General features: G+C 49.8%; 1 protein-coding gene across 4 annotated transcripts; it reads right to left on the reverse strand.

Moving 5' to 3' along the window:
- Positions 1-13,084: 13,084 nt before the first annotated feature.
- ZNF444 (zinc finger protein 444) lies at positions 13,085-25,058 on the reverse strand. Of its 4 annotated transcripts, none has more exons than XM_053605956.1 (4): positions 24,925-25,058; positions 20,258-20,585; positions 15,616-15,724; positions 13,085-14,219 (listed from the first exon to the last, which is right to left on the reverse strand). In XM_053605956.1, the coding sequence occupies exons 2-4, from the start codon at positions 20,561-20,563 to the stop codon at positions 13,636-13,638; spliced, it is 999 nt and encodes a 332-aa protein (XP_053461931.1). In that variant the 5' UTR covers positions 20,564-20,585; positions 24,925-25,058; the 3' UTR covers positions 13,085-13,635. The 4 variants fall into 4 exon arrangements, with proteins under 4 accessions (XP_053461931.1, XP_053461928.1, XP_053461929.1 ...); XM_053605953.1 differs by having other exon boundaries at positions 13,085-14,222; XM_053605954.1 differs by lacking the exon at positions 24,925-25,058 and adding an exon at positions 24,503-24,590 and having other exon boundaries at positions 13,085-14,222.
- Positions 25,059-25,736: the final 678 nt, after the last annotated feature.

A 25,736-nucleotide genomic window follows, 5' to 3' on the forward strand; every position in this document is an offset into this window, starting at 1 on the left:
TATCCACAACGACAACCACAACTCGTTCTGTTTCTGCCATGAGCTGCACACTTCTAGAAATGCACATGCCTTTCTCACTAAGTGAATCATGTAGCAGAGTCCTGAGGTGGGTCCACTCATACTCTGTCACCATGGAGGGATTTGGAGCCTGTAGGAAATGCATCACTTCCCAAGATCCCAGAAGCCCACATAGACCTGGTTCTAAAGCTAGCAGTAAGCAGTAGAGTACTGAAAATGGGGGATCTAACTCCCTGTTCACTCACTGAGGACTCTCCACAGGTCTAGGGTCTCCAGAGCTGCTTCCTTCATCCCATCTTGCTTGGTGGCCAGGGCAAGGTGAAGGGCTGGGGAGAACAAAAACCAGGACATCTGTTAGGAGTGACTACAGCACACACCACTCAGAGGTGGACACCTCCATCTGCTCTGCAGGACAGGGTACCTTCTGACCACCCCAAATTACCAGCAAAGAAACTGGGGTTCCGCTAAGTCTAGTCACTCACTCAGAATCACACTGCTGCTAGGTGGCAGCACTGGGAATTAAACCCACTCACATCAGGGTCCTGATCTCCTGCTTGTTCTGCTCGGCCATGCTGCCACTGGAGCCTGGGATTCCGGGACCACTGAATAAAACCCAAGCTGGACCTTGCCTTGAACATCACAGAGGATCTTGGAATGTTGAGGATTTACTAGTCACTAAGCAGCGCACAGCCACATGCACAACTGGCGTTCGAGGAAGACACACTTGGGGCAATGAGGAGGGAGAGACAAGTGGGGGTGAGAACGGAGGAGCAGCACTGCATTACGTGGCACCCACTGTTACGTGGCACCCTTGTGAGCCAGGAGCTGCTCTAATTCAGTGCCAATAACATCCTGAGAACCAGGGCCAACACTATCCCCACTGTCACTGGTGAAGAAACCGAGGCAGAGAGAGACCAAGGTGGCATACCAAGCAGGTAGCAGAGCTGGAATTTGGTCCCAAGTCTTCAGTTTCAGAGTGCACATGCCTTTCACTCTGTTTAGACAGATCTGGAAATTAGTTCTTGGCTCCAGTGAGTACTGGTTGAGCATCCTTGCAAGGTCTCAAACACATAGTCTGCAGGTAGAGGGCAGGCATGGACCAGGGTGCAGAGCAGAGGAAAGGCTCACTCACCAGGACCCAGGAGATAGCCAGCACTATTGAGTGTCCAGCCTCCTTGGCCCTGAATAATGACAGAGAAATCAAGATTTAGGCAGACAATAGGGGCAGCAGGCATCCATCCAACAGGCCAGAATGGCATGGGCCATCGGTTGCCAGGGACTGGAGGAGTGATCATGAGGAATTGTTCTTCTACAGGTCCGGCTTCAGTTGTGCAAGGTGAGTAGGTCCCGAAAATCCACCTGTAATTACCCACATGATAAGGAGCACTTTAAAACATGTTAAGAGAGTAGATCTCGTTCTAAGGATTCTTACAAACACACACAAACACACACACACGCATGCACGGCACACAAGGAAACTTTTGGAGGTGGTGCTTCTGGGTGTGTTTAGTATCTCGGGTGTGGTGATAGCATCAGGGATGTAGGCATCTCTCCAAACTCATCAAGCCATATACATTAAATGTGTGCAGTTCTTTTCTTGTTTTGTATATCCATTATTCCTTAATAAAGCTTTAAAAAAAAGCAATACTATAAATGCCTTGCCTATGTAGTTTGCTAGTTATTGTCATCCATCATGCAGAGCTCTGTTCAAACCCAGCCTACATCACCGGCAAGTCCCTAATTTCCTTTAATAATGACATCAGCTAACATTTATCCTGGCAGCATCTGTTATAAGCAGGACTGACTACAGAATAAAGTGAAAGAATGGGGTCCCTTGCTCAAAAAGTATTCAGAATTTTGAGATGGTGATAGAACAGTAAGCCAAGCTTGGTTCCTAAATGACTGCTATTGGTCTAAGCCCCTGATATATTTATTTAACTAAACCTCCCAACAACCCTAGTAGGTAAGAACGATCATTATCAGGGGTCCTCAAACTGCGGCCCGCGGGCCACATGAGGCGCTGTGACAGTATTTGTTCCCGTTTTGTTTTTTTACTTCAAAATAAGATATGTGCAGTGTGCATAGGAGTTTGTTCATAGTTTTTTTTGTTGTTGTTGTTTGTTTTTTTTTGTAGAGACAGCGTCTCACTTTACCGCCTTCAGTAGAGTGCCATGATGTCATAGGACTCACAGCAACCTCCAGCTCTTGGGCTTCAGCGATTCTCCTGCCTCAGCCTCCGGAGCAGCTGGGACTACAGGTGCCCGTCACGACGCTCAGCTATTTTTTGGTTGCAGTTCAGCCGGGGCTGGGTTTGAACCCGCCACCCTCGGTATATGGGGCCGGTGCCCCACTCACTGAGCCACAGGTGCCACCCCCTTAGTTTTTTTTTTTTTTTTTAACTATAGTCCGACCCTCCAAAGGTCTGAGGGACAATGAACTGGCACCCTGTTTAAAAAGTTTGAGGACCCCTGGGCCCAGTGAATAGAGGCTCACGAAGGTTAGGCAAATCACCTGAATTAACACAGTCAGTGGCTCAGCTGGGGTTCAAACTCAGGCTGATTCCAGATTCTTAACAGCTATGAGCATGGAATATTTAAGCCTCTGTTTTCCACTCTGTAAAATGGGAAGTAGTAAAGTAGAACCAACTGCAAAGGATGCTGGATAGAATTAGTTAACTGGAGTTGAAGTTAACTAATTTTAGTTAACTAAAGTTAGTTTAGTTAAGTTAGTTAGTTAACTTAAGTTAGTTAACTAAAATTAGTTAACTAAGTTTCACTCAAGGCATTAGTGCTGAGGAAGGTCTCCACAATCTTGTCAAAATGCCCCCATACATCCCTACAGGATTACCATTATCCCTTAGCTTATGCAGAGAGGGAGGCTCAAAGAAATGTAAACAGCCTGCTAAGGACCCAGCCAGCATGGAAAAGAGCTGTGGCCCAAATTCAGAGAAGTGAATGCTAAACCTGAGACCTCTATTTTTTTTGAAACAGAGTCTCACCCTGATAGAGGACCATAGCATTATAGCTCACCACAACCTCAAACTCTTATGCTTAAGTGATCCTCCTGCCTCAGCCTTCCCAGTAGCTGGAACTACAGGCACCCTCCACAATAACTGGCTAATTTTTCTATTTTTAGTAGAGACGGGGTCTCACTCTTGCTGGGGCTGGTCTTCAACTCCTGGGCTCAGGTGATCCACCCACCTTGGCCTCCTAGAGTGCTGGAATTACAGGTGTGAGCAACCGTGCCTAGCCTTTCTTAGCATTTTTAAACAGACAAAGAAAAATTGCACATAAAATATGAGCATAATGTACAACATGATCTTTGAAATATGTTCACATTGTGGAATGGCTAAATGAAGCTGATTAACATCTGCATTACCTCACATACTTACCATTCTTTTGTGAGAACACTCTCAAGTACACATACCTTGCAGTTAACTATCATCACTGTGTTGCACTGGATCTCTTGGGCTTATTCTTCCTAAGTAAAAATTTTAATCTTTGCACCAAACTATCTTAATTATTTAATCTTCTTGATTACATAAGGAGAACTGTCTGCTAAAATTCTAGGTGCTTAATCAGTAGTTCTTAAAGTATGGTCCTGGGGCTAGAATCAGTGTCAGTGTCACCTGGGGACTTAAGAGAAATGTCAATTATCTAAAGTATTTAGAGAATGCAGTGAGCTATGATTCTGCCACTGTGCTCCAGCCTGGGTGACAGAGCAAGACCTACCTACCTCATCCTTGGATAACAAGCAGAAAATCTGGATGGGGTGTCAAGAGTGTATTTTCCCTCATAATTTTCATGCTTTTTTTTTTTTTTTAGACAGAGTCTCTGTCTGAGTCATCCAGGCTGGGTGGCTGAAATCATTGCAGTTTTCTGCAACCTCAAACTCCTGGGTTCAAGTGATCCTCCTGCCTCACCCTCTTGAGTATCTGGAACTATAGGCACCCACCACCATGCTGGCTAGTTTTTCTTTTTCTTTTCTTCTTCTTTTTCTTTTTCTTTTTTTTTTTTTCTTTAAGAGACAGGGTCTCACTCTTCCTTAGACTGGTCTCAAGTTCCTGAGCTCAAGGGATCCTCCCACCTTGGCCTCCCAGAGTTCTGGGATTATAAGTGTGGGTCACTGTTCCTGGCCATTGTTAAAAGGTTGGAAAATGTAAGAATGACAAGCAAGTGCCTTTGAAGACACTTTTTGCATCTCTGGGCAATGCCAGTCATTAGGATTAGTAGGCTTGAGAAAGCTGGCCCCTGACCCTGCATTTTTTACCTCTGTTCTATTCATCCTCCAGGGCCAAGATCAGCTCCTGATCAGTCTCATATTTTCAAATGAATTTGTTTCGTGGCTCAAGCCATGACAATACTTAAAACTCTTCCTAGAGGGCAGAGTTTGGAGATGCTATGCTGAGGAATTTAGAAGGTGTTACCTGGTGGGCAGGAGCAGAAGCTGGAGTCTCCACCAAGCTCAGCAAGATGGAGAGGAGGACCAAGTGGATGAAGGGAGCCATCCGAGTGCCGAGGGACAGATGCTCACAGCTGCAGAATGCTGTGAAGAGAGCATGGAGAGTTACTTTCCAAAGGGGAGGCTGTGTACACTTCTGACAGGGACAAAGGGATTTATTTTTTGGCTTTACCAAAGTCAAATTGATAGATAAAAAATTGCATATGTTTAATGTATACATCTTGGCCGGGCGAGGTGGCTCACACCTGTAATCCTTGCACTCTGGGAGGCCAAAGCAGGTGGATTGCCTGAGCTCAGGAGTTCAAGACCAGTCTAAGCAAGAGGGAGACCTGTCTCTAAAAAGTCTGACATTGTGGTGGGCACCTATAGTCCCAACTACTCCAGATGCTGAGGCAGGAGAATCACTTAAGCCTAAGAGCTTGAGGTTGCTATGAGCTGCAATGCCATGGCACTGTACCGAGGCTAACAAAGTGAGACTCTGTCTCAAAAAAAAGTATGCATCTTGATGAATTTGGACATTTACCTATACTCATGATACCATCACCACAATCAAGGCACTAAAACACATCCCTCACCACCTCCAAAACTTGCCAGTGTTCTTTGGCAGTTTCTTTTGGTAAGAAACCCTGCATGTGACATCTATCCTCTCTACTTATTTTATCATTATTATCATTATTTTATAGAGACTGGAGCACAGTGGCAGAATCATAGCTCACTGCAGCCTCCAACTCCTGGCTTCAAGGAAACCTCCCACCTCAGCCTTCTGAGCAGCTGGGACTACAGGCATGTGGCACCACATCTGGTTAATATTTTAATTATTATTTTGCAGATAGGGAGTCTTGTTGGGTTACCTCAGCTGGCCTCAAACTCCTGGCCTCAAGAAATCCTCCCACCTTGGCCTCCTAAAGCACAGGAATTGCATCTTGAGCCATCCCAATCCTTCCCGTTTTTCAATGTGATAGGTATAACACCATCTTGTTAATTGAAGTGTCGAAGATACAACGCAGTGTTTTAAATTTTGAAACACATGCGTTTAGGTAAAACAAGAGAGTTGGTTGAGGGAGAAATGCTGAATTAAGTAACAGGGTATTGGGACCATAAAATATGGCCAAGAAATTAGGAAACAAAATCCCCAAGATACACGAACCACCCAGGCTTGAGAATAGTAGAGGAATTAATCCTCTCCTTGCATCACCTGCTCCAGGCACCAGGTCACCCGTCACACCCTCTTCCCATCCCTCCTATGCTCAGTCCCCAAATCTCTCTGTCTCCTGTCTGCTCCCAGCCTTTCCACTCCTCCAGTGCTCCCAGGTAGCCCTCACCATCCCCCTCTACCTCACCTGGGTGCTGTGGGCAGCTCAGGCAGTTCCATCCAGACGGCCGGCCGAGCTTTTATGTCTCCCGAGGAGAAGAGAGCAGGGGGGTGGGCGGGTGCCGGCGGGTGGAAGAGGGGGCTTAGGAAGCAGCGGGAAGCGCGGAGGAGGCGGACAGTCACCCACTCCAGGGACTTTGAAAAGCTGACAGGTACACAGCTATGATTTAATAAAATAAAATAACAATAATTAAAAAATAAAATTGTCAAAAAACAAAACAAAACAAAAAAAGAAAAGAAAAGGGCGTCTCCACCGCAGGGAGATGCGTCCCCACCTCAGTTTCTCCCGAGAGACCCCGGGGAGTATCTGCCCCGTTCCGGGGGGTGTGCGTGCGTGCGCGTGCGTGTGTGTGCATCTGTACTTTTGCGTGTGTGTGTATGTGTGCACGGGTGTATGCCCGTCAGCGTATCTCTCCCCACACAGAGCCTCCCGGTTTCTCTGCACCCCTACCTGCCCCGCTATAGTCCCCCTGCACCCCACAGCTCCCTGGCTGAGCCCCCTGCGCCCTGTTTGCTTGTGTCCGAGTTGTCGTCTGTTACCCCCCCATATATGGCCAGTGAGGAGATCCACATGTCTTACTTATCCCTCTGTTCCTAGCCCTGAAGTTTCAACCAGGAGTGTCCTCCCCCCCCACCCGCCGTATCTGGGTACATATGGAGACAACTTTGCTTGTAGCGACTGTGGAGTGGGGGCAGCACCTCTGGGTGCGACCAGGGGCGCCGCCTGTGTCCCCCAGGCAGGAGAGGAGGGCAGCCTGCAATTCAGTAAATAGACGCTGGACGAATCTCTCCCTCTCTGCCCCTGATTGTCTGTCTCTCTCCTTCAGCGCCTTGGATGCCTGGTGGCCAGTCCGTGCCCAGCCCAGCTGTCCTTTGCTTCGGAGGGGTGGGGGCGAGTCCCCCAGCTTTCGTGGGGAGAAAATGACAAGGAGGTGCAAATGACTGCTGGGAAGGAAGTGGAGGGGGTGCTCAAGCTGGTGGAGTTTAGCCAGGGAGAGTCGGGGAAGTGACTCTAAGACCTCAGTGTCCAGCTAACCGTTTGTGGAAAATAAGAAGAGTAATCCAAGCTCTCTCTTCTCTCTCGCTATCTCCATCTATCTCTCTATTGCTCTATCTATCCCCCCGCCACACAAGAATGTTAGAAGTGCCGCTGTCTTCATATTTCTGTACCCGAGGGGATGTCAGTCTTGAGCCGGCATCTCTCTCGGGGATTGGCAACCCTTCTTCCTGTGTCTCTGTCTCTGTTTCTCCATCTTTCTCTCTTCCCCCACTTCTGTCTTTCTCTGTGTTTGTCTCTCCCTGTCACCGTCTCACCCCCATCTCTGTGTCTCTCCCTCTCTCTCTCTGCCACTCTTTCTCCCCGTCCCTTTCCCTCCTTCTCTCTCTCTTCCACTTGCCTCGCCCGTCTCTCCCTGTCTCCCGCCACCTCCACTTTTCTCCCTAGACTTGAAAAGGGCATCAGGAACCCTGGCGCTGCTGTGTCGCGCTGTCACCGCGAGGGGGAGCCAGACAGCGGGGATTGCAGCTGCCGCGAGGCCGGCCGCTGTGGCGCTTCTCCTGTCTGGGCAAACCAGACTTTCTTTCCCAGCCCCGTTAACTGAGATATAATCAACGTACAGAGAACTGCAAGCATTTAGTGTGTTCCATTTGATGAATTGGGGCGTGAGCACCCCAACACCATCACACAGCCAACAAAGTTCCCTTGTGCACCTTTGTTTGGTTTTCTTACATTTTCTTTCTAAGAACTCTTAACAGTGTTGTAGACAGCATTTAACTTGAGATCTATCACAGACACACATACCACGCACTTGGAAGTGCAGTCTTGCTAATCCCGGTGCTAGGCCGCACACATTTCTAGAATTTGTTCATCTAGTGCAACCTAGAGTCTTTTAACCACAATGGTGGAAAACCAAGAATCAATACAGAAGTAAAGTCAGAGAATTTACAAATATGTGGAAATATTTTATCATATATATCTAATATTGAAAATAATGATTTCAGAAAGATTCATATGTTGATGAGGTAAAGGGGCAGGAATCTTCAGGCAGGAAGAGACATTTCAAAGGTGATTCTAAGAACATTTCTGTGAGAAGTCAAGGTGAGTCAGAACAGAGTGGAGCCACAGAAGTGATCAAAATGTGAGAGCCCTATGTGAAAACGTCACTGATGACCATCCTTCTTCCCCACAAGTGATCAAGTGAATGATGCGAGGCTGACTCAACAGGAGTTTGTCCAAGGACAGCAGCAATAATGGGGGTGGATGGGTGAAATGAGCAACAGTCTTAGCCTTCAAAAGGCAGCAGAGATCAACTGTGAAAAATACAACAGAGGGCAGGAAGGCAGAGAATAGTGTACACTAAAGACAGTTATGTGCGGTGACAAGGTCCTTCATTGCAAAGGGATATGTTGTATCTTTCCAGCTTTTGTTTTCCCTGTAAGTGTACAGATAATATTAGCTGACCTGGAAAGAAGGTAGAACATTGACCAGAATGGGAAATGAGAGCATTTCTCTGCTGGCTTTGCCTGGAATATTCTCCCCTAGCATTACATGGATGACTCCTTATCTTCTGCTTGGCGCTTTTGGAATGTCCATTATTTTATTCATTTATTTACTTATCGTCTTTTAAACTTTTTTTAAATTACAAATACAAATTCAATATATTTACGGTGTTCAGTGTGATGTTTTGATCCATATACAGTGTGTGAAATGATGGAATCAGGCTGATTAACATACCAGCCCCTCACACCTCTGTGGGGCAGGGAAGGGTGGAGCAAGGGTGGGGGGGATTTGTTAAGGACACAAATTACAGCTGGGAGAACACCCTCCAGGGTTCCAGAGCACAGTAGAATGATTGCAGTTAACAGTAATGTATTACATAGTTTCTAACAGCTGGAGGGAGGATGTCCAATGTCCCTGACACAAAGAATTGGTCATTTGAGATGATGGATATGCTAATTATCCCCGACCCTGTCACTGTACAGAATAGATATTGAAACATCCCCATGTACACTATGAATATGTGCAATTATTTCATGGATTTAGAAAATAAGAAATAAAATAACAGACGGAAAACAATTTATTAATACAAACTGAATATGTTTATGGCGTACATCTACACCAGGGAATGACTAAATCAGGCTAATTAACATAACCAGCACCTCACATACATTTGTGTGTGTGCTGAAAGCATTTAAAAATTTCCTCTCTTGGCAATTTTCATTACATTATTATTAGCTGTAGCCAAGAATGTCTTCCTTCTGTCTGCCTGTGACCTTATAGCCCTGAACCACTGCTCACCCCCCACCTACCCTCAGCTCCTAGAAATCACCAAGTTTTAAAAACTACAAATGCTCAGGCATGGTACATCATTGTATCCCCTCCTTTCCATCTGCTAGTGAAATTGATCGCATAATACTAGAAGCCTGTTCATCCATTTTTATTTTTTGATTCACTGTCTTCTATCAGTTACACAGATACTCTGACCCACCCCCTCATCGTGGTCATTGGGCAGGCAGCATCACGGACACCTCAGTGCTGCCACCGCCTGGTGCCGCTGCCACACCACTACCCTGCAGGTCCCCCTGAGATGCTGGAGTCAGTTTCTAGGGTGGTGTCTTCTTCCATCCTCCCAGGTGCAGAGATGAGCCCTTACAGAGCTTCGTGCTCTCTTACCCAAAGGTCACCAATAAAATCAACATACAGAGGGGGGAAACTGTAGCTAAAGGAACTTTTACTTAAAAAATATTCATTACAACATTTTATGAAGAGGTAGCCAATGCAGAGAATATTTTAAAAATATTTTATAAAATTTTCTTGTAATGAATATTTTGTAAATATTCTTACTTTATGAGAAAGGAGCCAGGTCTGTACCCGGCCAGGCCTGGGTCTGAATCACAATTCTCCCCTTTAACAGAGGGTGTTGGGGTGGTGGTGGCACGTCCACTTGGAGTTTCCATTTCTGGAGATTGTAGAGACTCAGTAGAAGTGAGGTGACCGGGTCAGTGTCTGGTGGTCCCCAGGCCCCAACCCAGTCTAAGACCCAGTGACTCTGACATGGATGACACCATGGCTAGTCTCCCTGCTTCCACATCTGACCATTTATCACCCATCATGCCAACTGTTGTCCACCACATGTAGAACAGAATTTGAGCTATGGTACAAGGCCTCGTGTTGCCTGAATCCTGCCGAGATCTCCCACAGTTCCTGCGACATCTGTCTGGGTCTCTTCTGTGGTCCTGGAACATGCCGAGCACATTCCTGCCCCAGGTCACCCCATGATGGGTCCCTCTCACATAGTGTCAGCTCCCAAGGCAGGCTCTTCCTGCCCTGAGCCATCAATTCCTATCGTATCATCACTCCCCAGAGTCACCAACCAGGTCACAGAGGGCACCTGGCATTTCCTAGGCATTTGAGATATATTTTTGGAATAAGCAGACAATGTATGAATAAGAGAATTGCACCATCTTACAACAGTTATGTGTTTCTCACCCATCAGACTCTAACCTTAGTGAGAGTTCAGGATCTTGTCCCCTGTTACCACCTAAGGGCTGGCATACAACTGGTGTTCCATCAGTATTTTTTTTATAATGAATGAGGAATAAATTTTCTGAGCAGAGATGTTCCCTGATCTTGAGATGTCCTAATGCTCTGCTTCCCCTTTCTTCTTGGCCCCCATCCTGTCAGCCCCCAACTCCTGCACCCTGGATAAGCCTCCCATTCCATGTCAATATGAGGCTTGTCCCATTAGCCCCTCCTCTTCCTGTCCCTGGTATGGTTCGGCATTCACCTTCCACATGGCAGGGCCACAATTTTTTGTCCTCATCGTTTTTGCTGCTGATCCCACACCAAGGAAGGCCTTTGCTACTCCCACCTATGAACACTGTTGGTGAAGCTCTGTGAAGCTAGTGTATGATGCCCCATGATCATATCAATGTACACAGCTATGATTTAATAAAAAAAAAAAAAGAAAGAAACTTAACAGGAAGATACAAGGGCTTGGATTCTCTCCAATGGCTGCAGTACGAGGAAAGAGAGGAGAGAACAAAATTTCCTATTGGGAATAGAGAAATTTCCCTTATCATAATACTGTAGTAGCAAAAACCATCCTTGTCTAAAGCAGGATCTGCAAATTTAGATCTCTACAGGGGACCAGGACAAGAGAAATAGCAGAGCAGTAGATTTGGTGGCTCATGTCTATATCCCAGATATGGGAAACAGAGCAAGATGCTGTCTCTTTAACATGTATACAGCAGTACAATATCACCCCAAAGAATCTGGAAATCATATGTTCCATCTATAAAGGGGCATCCTCTCCTCCACTCAAACCATTTCCACATGATAATGAAGATACAGAATTTCTAGATCGTCTCAAAATTCCAAGTGTTATGTGAATTATTATTTTTTCAAAGATGGAGTCTTGCTCTGTTGCCCAGCATGGAGTGCAATGGCATCATCACAGCTCACTGCAGCTGCCAACTCTTGGGCTCAAGGGATCCTCCTGCCTCAGCCTCCTGAGAACTGAGACTATAGGCACCTGCCACGATGCCTGGCTAATCAAAAAAACAAAATTAGAGATGGGGTCTTTCCATGTTGTCCAGACTCCTGGCCTCAAGCAATCCTCCTGCCTCAGCCTCTCAAGTCCTTAGGATTACAGGTGTGAGCTACATGCCCATTCTGATTTCTAAATGCATCAGTTGGATTTATATTTTTTAAAACACTGTACAGATCCAGACAGGCAGGATAAACAAATCATGTCTGCAAGACAGATCTTGCCTAGGGTCCACTCCTGGTCTACAGGATTCCATGCCTAGCTTTGCTGGGTCATACTGGGTCAATTGCTGAACTACTGCAGGCCTCAAATTCCTTGTGTGTAAATTGGTTGACTATTAGCTGCTTCCTAGAGAGGTTGTCAGATACTGATCAGAGGCCTCCTGGACGCTGGATCCAGCAGACTAGCCAGGGTTCAAAGTCCGCTGAAGCCCTGGGCAACTATGGGAACTTGTAAAGCTGCCTTAGTTCCTGTGCCATCTGCTCAGCTGAGAAGGTGGAACAGTGATGCTGCCGCATGACACCATGCAAGTCCCTGTCTTCAGACCCAGCCTGGCCCGGGATCCTCACTTCCTACATTCCTCCCAGTCCCCTCTTGAGAACCTCCAAGCTCCTTTTCTCTGCCACAGTGAGCCCAGTGACACAACCTCTCAGTGTGCACAAAAAATGCTGCAGAAAGGACCCTCTCTGAGCCAGTGATTTACTCAAAACCTGATGTCTCAGAAATAGGCCTTTTAGGAAGGTACGTCATTTGCCAGCCTGAGGAGACCACCAATGCCTTGTTGAGAGGGCCTACAACAGTCACCTGCCCTCCCTAACACTGCCCCAGTCTACCAGAGTGGAGCCAGGCTCCAGTTTTAAGTGCAGGACAGTCCCCAGCTGTTCTCCCAGTCTCCCTTGCAGCTAGGGCTTGGCTGTAACCAGATTTTGCCAGTCAGACATATCAGTGCTGGACTTCTGGCCAAAAGCCAAGGTTGCAAAGCACACAGCAGTGATGGGGGTAGGGGGGGCGGGTGCAGTCACAGCCCCTGCAGGGCTTAGGCACTGGAAGCTCAGGGGCCAAGGGCAAAGTGAAGCTCAACCCAGGACGGGTCACATGCCAGTGGAGCAGTCAGACTCAGAGCTCTCCTCTTCCTCTTTCCAAAGCCGCTGCCCTCTGTACACCCAGCAGGAACTAGAGCCTTCCTCCCTGGAGAGAAGGAACCAGGGTCTGGACCCAGGACTCTTGTGTTGAGCCAAGCACAAGGGACCAATGGCTCCCTAAAAAGACAGGGCAGGCTGAAGCCTCCACCCAATAGTGAGTCACACCCAACTGGACACCAGAGGACTCCCCTCTTGGCAAAACAGGCCACCTGAGAGACCCGCTGACAGATATTTGGGGTCCCTCACTGAAAGATGGGGAAACATGCTCACAGAAGGTATGAAATGCCTACAGTCACATAGACTGGAGACTGAAGGGCTTAGACATGACCCCACATTCACGTGGTACTTGGCCAGGCCTCCTTCATGAGTCCTACCTCCAGGGGACACGGACGGGGGCACTCCACACACACACACAACCCAAGCCTTCCTAAGTGGCTTCCCAGAGCCATCCTTACATCTGGAGGATTTGAGAGGGGGACAAGAAAGGGGGCCCCAAATGTACAGCCCTAGAGGGGTCATTGACAAGCCTCAGACTCTGGGTCTATACACTGGGTCAGTGACTTTATTACTCTGGATGCTGGTGAATTGTCCCCAGTGAGCTTCCCAAGAGCACGTACCTCTGTCTCAGAGAGGACAGGGAAGCTGAGAGCCCACAGCCAGACCTGGGTCCAGTGTCAGAACCTTGCCCCAGGGGATGATTCCCAGGGACCAGACCCCTTTCCTATCATCCTTGTTTCATCAAGGGGCCAGCACTGCCCTTGCCAATCTCCTCATGTCTGGGGCCCAGGGCCTCATTGCTGCTCTCCAGGGAGAGGGAACCAAGGAGAGAAGGAGATTGGGTGAGGACAGAGGAAGGAAGGGAGGGATAGAGAGAGGAGGGAAGAGAATAGGATAGTTTAGCCAAGGCACCCTCCATAGGGCACAGAGAAAAGAAACCAGGAAGGGAGAACAGGGAGGCCGCGACGGGAGAGGAGCAGGATGGGAGCCAGCACTGCAAAGCTCAGATAAGGGGGAAAGGGGTGGGAGTCAAGCAGTAAGGGGGGAAGACGCTGAGGGAAGGGTGGACCTGGTGTGGCTACAGCAAGGGCCAGGACTACCCCAAAGGCCAAGGTGGGAAGGGGCCCCCACCCTCGGGGCCTGGCGCCACTGCCCCCTGCGTGCTGGCTGCAGCCCGGCCGTGGATACGCTGGTGGCGCAGCACGTGCTCGCGGCGCCCAAAACCCTTGCCACACTCCCAGCAGGCAAAGGGCCGTGCACCCGAGTGTGTCTTGCGGTGGCGCACAAGATGCTCGCGCCAGTAGAAGGTCTTGCCGCACTCGCAGCACGCATGGGGCTTCTCACGCGCCGGCAGCGGGCGCAGGGCCGGCCCAGAGCCGCCAGGGTGCGTGCCCCGGTGGCGCCGCAGGTGCTCCTTGCGCCGGAAGGTCTTGCCGCACTCGGGGCAGGCATGCGGCTTCTCACCAGAATGGCTCTGCCGGTGGCGCAGCAAGTGGGCTGGCTTCAGGGATGTCTTCCCACACTCCGGGCAAGAGGTCGTGCTGGGGGCTGCCAGGAAGCTGGGCAGGCCAGGAGCCAGCGGGGGCAGCGGGGGACTGCCAGGCTCCTGCTTATAGGGGCGCGTGGCCTGGGAGTCCCCAGTCGCCGATGCTGGCACCTCAGCCCCGGGGGCAGTGTTTCCTGCTGGATAAAGGCACAGAGTCAGGGAGGGTCAGGTCTGGGCAAGGGAGGGGCAGGTGAGGGATAGGGGGCGGTGAGGTGGGAAGAGGGGCTGGGTCCTCTGTACTTAGCACTGTGCCTGGTATAGTCAATGCCCAATAAATACCAGATGGATGATGGACTGAGGGATGGACGATGGGATATCAGTGATGAATGATAAATGGACTGATGGATGCATGGATTCTGGCTGGATGGTAGATGGATGGATAATAATGGATGATGGATGAATGGAGGATGTGAATAATGGATTGATGGATGGACAATTAATTCTGGATGGGTGGATAGATAGATGGGTAGGTGGGTGAACTGGTAAGAGGGGACATGGGTGAAGGGGTGAAGACAGGTGGTATATGGATAACTAGCTGGTGAAAGGGAAGATGGCTGGATGGATGGGCAGGTCAGCACTGGAGGGACAGATAGGTGGGTGGATGACTTATGAGGCAGGAGAGGTGGGTAGGTGGGCAGGGTATCTAAGGAGTAAAGTTGGAGGTGGGTAGTGAAGATGGGTAAGCTAGGTGGAAAATATGTCTCTTCTGACTCTCACTCTGCTCTATAAAATTCTAGGGAGGTAAGTCACCTTTGTTTGCATCTGTCCCTATGTCCTGAGCTCACTCGGTGCCTCCCCCAGAAAGACTATAACTGGGCCCCCAGCATTGAGCTCCAGAAGAGGCCTGTCTGCTCTGGAGGACACATTTTGTTTTCTGCCTCCCACTGCCTGTTTTACCTCCTTTGAAGAAGTACCTCATGGTACTCCCCTCTCCCCTACTGAGTGTGTTGGGATGGAACCAGCTCCCAGTGTGGGTCTGGACGCCACTGTGGCCATTGGCACAGAGCACAGCATCCCTAGCCACACCAACTGAGCCACGAGGAGCAAGTGACTTCCCTGCAGCCTGTGAGAGAAATTCTGGAGCTTTCCTGTGAAAGCAGGAGGCTGGCCCTGCCTGAGTATTTGGGTGAAAAGGCCCAGACCACCTGGGTCAAAACTTGGCCTTGTCAGTACCTGGCAAGTCTTTTCATCTCTGTACCAGGGTTTCAGGATGTTATAATAATGCCATGTCTCTCTGTGGGTGGCTGGGGGATTTCAATGTGCTGGCAGCCACTGACTCAAAGCCACAGCCAGTGCTCAACACGGGGCTCTCATGACCCTCAACTGACCTGCCCTCCTAACTCTGACCCCACTTGCCATGAGCTCCTCCAAGGACAATGGATGTCTCTGTCAGCACTAGCTCTGATCCCAGGGTTGTTCACTGAACAAGAGAATGACAGCAGGTCTTCAGTCCCTGACTTAGATGAGAGACAAAGGGCACTTGGTGCTGGAGACAGTAAGAAGAATATGGGGCAAGGGGCAGCTGCTCACCAAGGGGAATCATCTCACTCTCTTCCTTTCCAACGCTGACCCCAGAGCCTTCTGCCATATCCCGAGGTGGCCTCATTGCTGAAGACTGATCTGGGGAAGTCGCTGGTCCCTGAAATGAATGATGCCACATTTGAAATTGAGAAACCTGATGCTGACCTGTATTTCCCTCCCTCTCTCTTCCTGCCACCTTCAAGCACTCACTGAATCCTGTCATTTGCCCTGGAGGAAACCAGCTGTGGTGCTGGAGGGCGCTCATGACCACCTATGCAGAGACCCACAGACAAGGAGCTGCAGCCTCCTGCCCACTGGGCCAGGGACCATCTGAGAAGCAGCCACCCTTCCGATGATAATGCCTGGCCAACACTGTAACTGTCACCTTGCCAGAGACTGAGCCAGGCCCACCTGCCTGAGATACTCCCAAACTCCTGACCCAGAAACTTCTGGGATGATAGATATCTATTGTTTTAAGTCACTAAACTTGGAATGGTTTGTCCTAAACTGATAACTAATACACCTGCTTTCCATCTTCCTTTACCTTCTTCCCACCCTTTGGATAAAATGCAGACTCCCTAACAAAGTACAGACTGTGTGAACTATTTTCAACTCTGATACAAAGTAAATTAAGTTTAGAAACAGAACCTTTCCCAGCTCAGACAGCAGCTGCTGAGCAGGTTGGCACCAGCCAAGAAGGCAAAGAGAAAGTTTCAGATGGACTCTGCTCTTGGGTTCTTTACACTGTTGGCAGCGCTCCTCAAGCCCCTGCCTCCAAAAAAAGATCAGAATTCTGCTGGTGCCAACAAATGAGTTGACCCGTGAGTTATACAAATCAAACCACTGTTCCCACATTTTACTTGTTTCAAGTCCTTTTGGAGTATCACCTGCACCATAATCTGAGAAATCATTGGTATGAAACTGACAATGCCTAAAATCCCATTAGCTGGTGAAAGGATTCCACAGCAAGCTTCCTTAAGGCCACAATGTGTGTGAATTCATAGGGCAGGATGAATAATTTACATGGTCGTTTCTCCACTTTGGTGGAATGTAAACTGATTCCTGCCCCTTAAGGCGCTCCTTCACTTGTATCTGCAGTGGCCATGAGGCCGGCCCTTGCCAAGCCCTCTGGCTCCAGCTATAGTCACTGGGGTCATGTCCCGAGCATGCCCAGCTCTCAGACTTCTCCTCTTTTGCACATGCTGATCCGCTGCCTGGAACACGCTCTCCCATCTCCTGCACAAACTTCCGGGTCTGTGTGATTTAGTACATCCCCATCTGGGTACCTACCTACTACATCTTGTTTGACTTTTTTTATTGAGGTATAATTCACACACACACACAATGCACCCATATAAAATGTATAATTCTATAGCATTTAGTATACCAGGTCTGGCAATTAAGTCCATGAACTCATCCTAGAAACAGTGCTACATACCTCACGGCTGAGTATCACTACGGTCACCTTTGAGGTACTCCCCTTGGGAATCTATGCACTGATGCCAGTGCCCAGTCCACCCTTCAAAGCACTTTGGAACACTTTTTCTGGAATGGCCATCAGAGCTGTGGTTGTGAGAACATCTTTCTTACAATTAAGTTTGCAAACTCACGACCATATACTTACATTAGCAGTACTGTACCAACAACTCCATGAGGGTTCACAACCTTGGTATACCAGTGTCTCACAGGTGCATCCATGTCAGTGTATGGTGCTGTCTTGCTGAGTGGCGTTCATTATTGTTGTTGTGTGCTTTTGTGTGCCATATGGCAACAGCTCAACTCAGGGGACACTAGTACCCAGGACTGACCCCTGAGGACTTTGTGAGCCTAAGTGAGAGGATGCTGCTATGTGGCAGGACTAGGCCTTTGCCTGTAGCTCCTGGGAAATCACCTCCAAACTCCTGGAATTCACTGCCTGCTGGGACAGTGTTTGCTCTGCTGAGGCCTGGACCACCTGTGCAGGCTATACCAACCCACCATGACTCATGGTGGAGGCTCCAGGCCGTGTTCTGGAAACAAAAGTGCAGCCATGTGTATATGTCCAACCTCAACAAAATCCTGGGACACGGAGGCTCAGGGGAGCTTTCCTGGCAAGCAACACTGTGTGTTGTCACATGCTGTTGCCAGGAGGTAAATTGTTGCTGGGAGGAGTTTGTCCTTCCCATAAGACCACAGGGTGAGGACAGCAACAAGCCCTGTTAGTGGAATCCTCCTAGACCTTGTCCCATGATGTGTCTGGCTAGTTTTAATCTATGTCCTTTCTATGTAATAAACTGTTTAAGTGTGAGTATAACTGTCAAATTTACATAGCTGAGCCAATTTTGCAAAACCAGGAACACATTCCATGAATACACACACCCAACCCTGGAGAGTGCAGGAGTAGCTATTCCAGGATTGCAGCTGAGGAAGTCAAGGCTCAGAGTCCCGGGTATTTGTCCAAGGTTACCCAGTTTGGAAGTGATGGAGGCCAAACTCACATCCAGGTCTGGCTAGCTCCGAAGTCTGAGACATTCCTAATCATGAAATATCTGTACATATCAGGGCTAAACTGGTCATAATGCATCAGCCAATCGATTTATTGCTGGATCAAGGAGTTACTATCTATTCAGGATTCCTGTGTCTGTTTCCCACATGAGTCTGGCCTACAACTTTCTCTTCTGGTGCTGCCCTTGTCTGGTTAGGCCTGTTGGTGTGGGGGGACGGGGTGGGGGGGGGGTGTTGGCAGAATTGCCAAATAAACTAGGCAGCTTCCTGCCTTCTCTCTGCTCTAGAACAGTGTGTAAGGGATGACAAAGATCAGTTCCTTGGGGGTCTGCAGAACTTATACATAAAACCACTGGGACCTGGTACCTTTTGCAGGGGAGGTCTTTTATTACTATTTTATTCCCTCTCTGGCTTCTAGACTCTTCGGATCTGCTGCTACCTCGTGAGCATATTTTGGTGACTTAGGTTTTTCTAGGAAGCTGTCCATTTCATCTCAGTCTTCAAAGGTATTGTGTAAGCTGTAATGGTGCTCCCACTAGCTCTCAAATCCATCACATCTACTCTGTTCCACAGATGGGCTTATTCCCACCACTGAAGTTTATTTGTGTTGTCTCTTCTTTTGTTCCGAACCTATGTGCTGAAGTTTGCACTATCCTATTACTCTTTTAAAAGAATGAGTTTAGGCTTTACTGACCTATGTGCCTTCTGCTTTTTTTTATTTCTGCTTTTACACTGAACAGCCAACTTGTGCTATTTTCAGGCTAGAATTTTCTTTAGGTTTTCCAGGCTGACAGATGCCCTGTCTCATCTCTGCCCCAATACAGCTCAAATTATCCCCTCTTCTATTGTATGCCCCAGGAGGGATGCTGATTGACATTAGAGAAGGCATCTGATCCTCCTAGGAGATCAGACTCCCTCCATGGAAGTGAGGAAGCAGTTGTGCCCTGGCCCTCCTATGTCAGGCCTTGCATTTCAAGGCAGGATAAGAGAAGGCCCAGGGAAATCACTTATCCCTTCATCCCTTCTGTAACAAGCACCTACTACATACAGACACTTGTCTAAGCACCAGAGAAACATCAGTAATGACCCCAAGGCTCCTACCCATGTGAGTCCACATTCCAGTTAGGGCTAAACATGCCGTAAAAAAAGTTACAAATAAATACACCAAGGCTGCCTTTGCCAGCAGGTTTCTGCAACCCCCACCCCCAGACTCTGAAGAACTGAGAAGAGTCCTTAGAGCCATGTGGCCTGTGACTCCCAAACTTCCAGATCTCTGAACCAACAGGACCCCTACTCTTCCCCAAATGGGAGATATTTTTAAAATTTTGCTAAAAGGAATAATGGCTACTATCCACATTTGCCATCTATTTATAAAAGGACATTAAAATGCCAAAGAAACAGATGGCTGAGCTCAGAGTAATCAATGTGGCTGAAACCCACTTACATGGTGACTGGTGCGCTGAGTCTCATCCTAAGGATTAATGCAAACTAAAGAGAATAACTTCAAGGCCACCCCATTCCACGCTAGTTCTATTACCCCCTCAATTCGCCCTGTGCTCACCTCACCTCTAATAGCCTTAAAGATGTCCATGCCCCAATCCTAGAATCTTGTTACCATGCAGCCTTTCAGGGCAAAAAGGACTTTGGAGATGTGACTGAATTAAGGATCTTGATGAGGGGATATGTTTCTGGATTATCTTGATCCTGACAGAAGCATCTGTCTGCCAAGAGCCCTAGAGATCAGACAGCAACAATGGACTTGGGGTGGGGTCCAGGCCATGCTGAACGTGGACCTCCCAGGGACTGGAGAGTGAGGCTGGCTGCAAAGGGCAGCTACACTATGTGCTAGAGCCCCCAGTAAGAACTCTGAACACCAACCTGAGGAGCTCCCTGGCTGGCACAGAAGAGTCAGCACCTGTGCCAAACTCCACAGGGAAAGATTCCTGCAGGAACCTCCATGGTTCTTGCCCTTCCCTGCAGGAACCTCCATGCACCCCCTGCCCTTCACCTTCTCCCTGGTTGGTTTCAGTCTGTGTTCTTCCTCTGCATAAGGCGCGACTGTAGAGAGGGCACCACACCTCCAAGTCCTCATCTTTGCTCAGGAGAGGTGTGCCTCTCGTCACTCCCCTGCCCCCAGCCCGTTGTTCCCATCCCTCCAACTCCTCACCCAGAGCTCCTCCAACAAGGCCACTGCCTCTTCTCCGCTCTGCGGCTGCCGGCTGCACACCCACGCCTGCGTGTCTGCAGGTAGTGCACTCAGGAACTGCTCCAGCACCAGCAGCTCCAGCATCTGCTCCTTAGTGTGCACCTCAGGCCGCAGCCAGTCCCGGCATAGGGCACGCAGCAGCCCCAGTGCCTCACGGGGCCCAGGTGCATCGCCCAGGTGGAAGTGGCGGAAGCGGTGCCACGGCGAGTCCAGCATCAAGCCCTCGGCCAGGGCCTCCTGCTTCACAGGCAGTGCAGCAACCTCCATGGGGCCTTTGAGCAGACAGCACCTGTGGAGGGAGTTGGCCGGTGAGGCCCTCTGTCCCTTGAGCCTTGGTGTCCTCCCGTATGGGACCACATGGTTTGGGACTCAGGGGTGGAGCTGTCCAAGCAGCTTCCCAAGATGGGGATGGGAAAAGGGTGACTGTAACCCCCTCCCGGGCCCTCTGCACCATGGGAGGACTTGACTAGAAAACCCAGGAAGGGCTTACAACAGGCCTGGAGAGGAAGGCTCTTATGGGCACTGCTCCTATTGTTCTGCACAGATCATACTCTGACCCTCTGACCCTGAGGCAAGCACCTTAGGATGCCTACCCCAAAGCCACCACAACCTCTGCCTCATTAACTGCAAGGACTGAACTGTCCCCCCATTCATATACTGCAGCTATCTCAAGGTGACTGTGGGAGAGGGATAAGGAGGTAGGTTAAGCTAAGCAAGGCCATGAGAGTGGGGCCCTCATTGAACAGGACTTTGACCTTACAAGAGGAAGAGACAGCAGAGATCTCTCTACAACACAAGGACACTGCCGGGTGGAGGATCTGCAGTCTAGAGGGTGGTCCTCGCCAAGAGCCACCCACACTGGCACCCTGAGCTCAGACTTCCAGTCCCAAGAAAGAAATTCAGTCCATGTGGGCTGCTGTGATAAAGTGCCACACAAGGGGAGGTTTATAAACCACAGACATCAACTTGTCACAGTACTGGTGGCTGCAAGGCCAAGATCAAGGTGCTGGCACCACTGGGCTGCAGGTGGCTACCTTCTGTGTCCTCTCGTGGCAGAAAGAGTGGAGAGGAAGAGAGCTGCCTGTGACTTATTGTAAGGGTACTAATCCTATGCATCAGGGCTCCACCTTCACAACCTTGTCACCCTGGAGGTCAGAGTTCCAGCATATGGGGGGACATACCACTATACCAATGGATCCCCTCTGAATGCTGAGAGCCCCTACACCCACCCTGCCCCTTTCCCCTTTCTGTAACACCTCCATCCCCAAGGAAGCCATCTGCTCTGTCTTCTTCCTTCCCTCTCCCTGAAGGTGACAATGCAGACTGGCTACAGCTTTGACCAGAAAGATAATGGCCACAGCCAAGAGTGGCCATTCTCAATCTCCCCAGTGGATATATGTGGAGAAGTTTGGAGATGTTTTTGACTGTGGTGATAGAGGATAAGGGGAATGATGCTGTTGGCATCTGGTAGGTGGCCAAAGATGCTGCTCAATACCCTGCAGGGTACAGGAAGGCCCCAGCAGGGAATGACCAGCCCCCAATGTTAACAGTGCCAAGGTCCAGAAACCCTGGCCTGGAACACTGGACCTGGGTTAGCCTAGGGACCTGTGGGGTTACTGTGACATCAACCTGTTTTAGTGATAACTCTTAGACATTATTTGCCTCTTCCATTCCCATTCTCTTGTGAGCATATGGTGGGGTTTTTTGGAGACCATGTGGCCATAGGCTAAGTGCAGAGGCAGACATGAGAACCCATGTCTCTTCAAAGCCGACACTGAAGAGATATGTGAAAAAATAATGCCACAAAATATAAAAAAGAAATAAAGAAAAAAGAAAAAAATTAATAAGAAAAAAGCAAAAAGAAAAAATAATGCCACATTTCCAACTTTCTTGATTTAAAAAGCACGGTTATTTTTCATTAAAAAATATTGCTATTTTAAAATCCATTAATAAGTACTTTAAAATTTTCTCAGTATTAGTTTCTAATATGGTACATTTCAATAGATAAATAAAAACACTTCAGGGTCTTCAATAACTTTCAAAGGTATAAATGGGTTCAGACTTCTAAACATTTGAGAACCACCAGTTTTTAAAATAAAATGTCATTTTGGAGCTATCACAGCAGAGCTGCAAGAGCCAGTCACCTGCAAGGCTGCCCACAAGGCCAAACGTATTACTACCTGGCTCTTCACAGAGAAGGACCCCTGACCAGTCTTTGTATAGCTAGCTCTTTCTCATTATCATCATCAAGGCTGTGATGCAGCTAATCCCCCTCAGGTAGCCTCCCCAGACCACCCGTTCTAAGGCCATACCCCTGTGCCCTTCACCCCAGTTGCTCCCTACCACAGCACCCTTATTTTCTTTTACATTTAATGAGATCTGGAGTTACCTAATTGGTGTGTCTTCTTCCCTCACTAAAGCTTCATGTGGGCAAGAGACCAGGCATTATTCCCAGCCCCAAGACCTGGCTGGGAATCAAAGAGAATTTATGGGATGACCAATGCCCTGAGGTTTGTATTATCACCCCATGCAGCAGACAGGAAAGTGAAGGCATCCTGCCCAAAGTCACTGAGCTACAAGTGGCAAAGCCTGAACTCACACACACACACCCCTATCCGGCTCTAGGAATGGCCACAGCATTACTTCCCACCCACCCCACCTTAGGGCAGGCAGGCAAGGGCCAGAACTGAGCCTCAAAAGCTGCACAGAAGCCTGCTCTGCTGTGAGAAAGATCTTGCTGGGGCTAGGGAGGAAGGCGAACCAGAAAGCAGACCATGGGCTTCAGTCAACCTGGCTGCAATCTCAGCAGGAACCACAGATCATCTTGCCCAGGCTGTCCAGAAAGTGCTCTTCAGGGAAAGGACCAGGTGGGATGATACTCTGGGTCCCTGGCATCACCCAGCACAGGGCCTGTCCCCAAGACAGCACCCTGAATGATGAATAAGGCCATTCCCTGTGTCAATCAGCCCCACGGTCCAATGGGTACCTGGGCACTGGAGCAGCTGCAACCCCGTTGTCCATGACCCAGATCAGAATCAGGTGCCCTGGTCACCTTAGGAGACAGCCACTGAGTGGCATATGTCTTACACTGCCCCACCCTACGTTTCCAACAGCCCTGTGAGTTGAGGAGGTGGGGTCCACTTTACAGAAGGAGAAATTAACGCTCAGAGAGGGAGGCAGCCAGGAATCAAACTCAGACCCAACTCCAGCGCTGCTGGCAGCCGCGTGTGCCAGGCTAACCTCGCAGCTGAGTTAGGCTCTGGAGCCCAGCTGCCTTCCTTCTACTTTCAGCTCTGCCATTCATCAGCTGTGTGTCATGAACATGTGACTTGCCCTCTCTGGGTTGAATCTCTCCCCCTGTAAACCTGCAATATAGGAGTACTAACAGCTCTGTCCCCCTCAAGAGGGCGCTGGGAACATGAGTTACACTTAGAAGTTGTACAGCAAAGAGAAAGTGCTGGATGAAGACCTGTTCATACACTCCAGAGTTGGCCGACCTCTGTACTAACCATGTTTGCCGTCTGTGACAATTCCTGTGTCACAGGAATCGGGCATCCTCTGCAACGTGAAATACTCTGCCTCTTTCCACTAGATGCCAGAAGCACTTCCCCAGTTGTGACAACCAAAAATGTCTCCAGACATTGCCACATGTTCCCTCCCCCCCAGGGGACACAACCAGCCCTGGATGAGAGCCACTAGCCCACTGGACAAATATTTACAAACGGCACAAGAGCCCTGGAGCAAATTCCAGCTCTACCTCCTGCCAGCTATGTGTCCTTGGACAAGGTTCAACATCACCTTTTCATACTCTAGATCTCCATTTCCTTGGCTGTAAAATGATATAAAGAAAACAAAAACGCCAAGAACAGCTACTGGCTAGTTAAGTAAGCGCCCAGAGTTAGTGTTTTGTCCCAGGTCCCCGTTGAGGTGTTAAGGGATGCTTAAAAATAAGATATTTAAAAGGTGAGTCCCCCTTGGCTGGGGTAGAGGAGGTGGGGTTGGGCAACTTCATATGGCAACAGCACACACAACAAGCTAATAAGGTAGGTGCTCCAGATCGAGAAAGGAATGAACAAAACAGGGCAATAAATCTTAACCTCAGGAATCTCACAAGTCTATAAAAGTGCAACCGTGCACAGAATGACCCACCTGCACGGCTCTCATATCACACAACATCCACCTGCCCCTGGAGTCCCTCCCGCAAACCTTTCCACGAGGGTCCAGTCCCGGTGCCCCCAGACTCTGAAGGGTTCAGCTCCCCACCAGCTTTCAGCACGCGCCCACCCTCTGCTGGGATCCCTCCCCCGCACCTCCCTCTCCCCCTGTCCGCTGTCCCCTCCCCCTCTCCGCGCTCCCCCCTCCGGCGTCCCCTCCCCCTTCCGTCGATGCCTTCCCCCACCCCTCCCTAGGTTTCTGTCTTCCGCGTTCACCACGTCGGGGATCCACGGCCCCCTCCCACTTCCCGGCCCTCCCCCCAGGCCCCCTCCCCTTTCACTCAGCCCCCTCCTCATCCCCTCCCCCAACTCTCCCATCCCTCCCTGCTTCGGCCTCGACACCCCTTTCCCTACAGCTGAACCCTCCCTTGTCCCACCACCCCCAATCCCTCCCTCCTTTCTCCCCTCGCTCACCTCTCTCTCCCAGGCGAGGCCCCCCAAGCCCACCTTGCCGCACATGCGCACAAAGCTCACTGGGACTCCATGCCCCGGCAGGCTTTGCGCCAAACGCACCCGTGCCCCCTCCCCCACGCCCTGCCCTGGGAGTCGCGCTTTTCGCCCGACAACTCCCCTCCCAGCCCCCGGCTTTGCCCAGAACTACACTTCCCAGAAAGCACCGCAGCAGAGGGGGCTTCCCATTGGCCATCACTGGGCGACCCGCACAAGGCCTGTAGAGCCACACGGCGTCTCCACCAGCACCAAAACTACATTTCCCGCGATGCACCGAAGAGGAGTCAGCGCCCACTTGGCCCTCGCCGGTGCAGGAGGCGCGGCCTGGTAGAGCGCTGCCCGCTTCAGACTACATTTCCCAGAATGCATGCGGGCTTCCCAGGTGCCCGCGGGAGGGCCTCGGGTATGCGTACAGTGCGGTGAGGCGAGTTGCGGAGGAGAAGAGGCGCCGTGCGGCGAGGTCGTAGGGCTGGAGCAGCTGGGCATTGCCCAGCATGGGAAGGCTGGGCCTCCGGGGCTGGAAAAGCTGGCAGGCGAGGAAGAGGAGAGTGGCCTGGTCCCTCCACCACTTAGAAGTGTGGGATGCGTCTCCTTGACAACGGGTCGTGGTTTCTGTCCGCCCTGCGTACTGAGGCAGAACCAGACGTGGACCGAGAGTGGCGCGGTGACCTGGACGCGAACAGGCGGCCGTGCTGTCAGGGGCGAGCAGCGGTTCAGGAGGCGCGGCCTCGGTGAACACGGATCGCACACCGCCTGTCTCTGGCCTCGATTTCCTG

This window comes from Nycticebus coucang, chromosome 10 (genome assembly GCF_027406575.1).
Source record: "Nycticebus coucang isolate mNycCou1 chromosome 10, mNycCou1.pri, whole genome shotgun sequence".
Classification (NCBI taxonomy): Eukaryota; Metazoa; Chordata; class Mammalia; order Primates; family Lorisidae; genus Nycticebus; species Nycticebus coucang.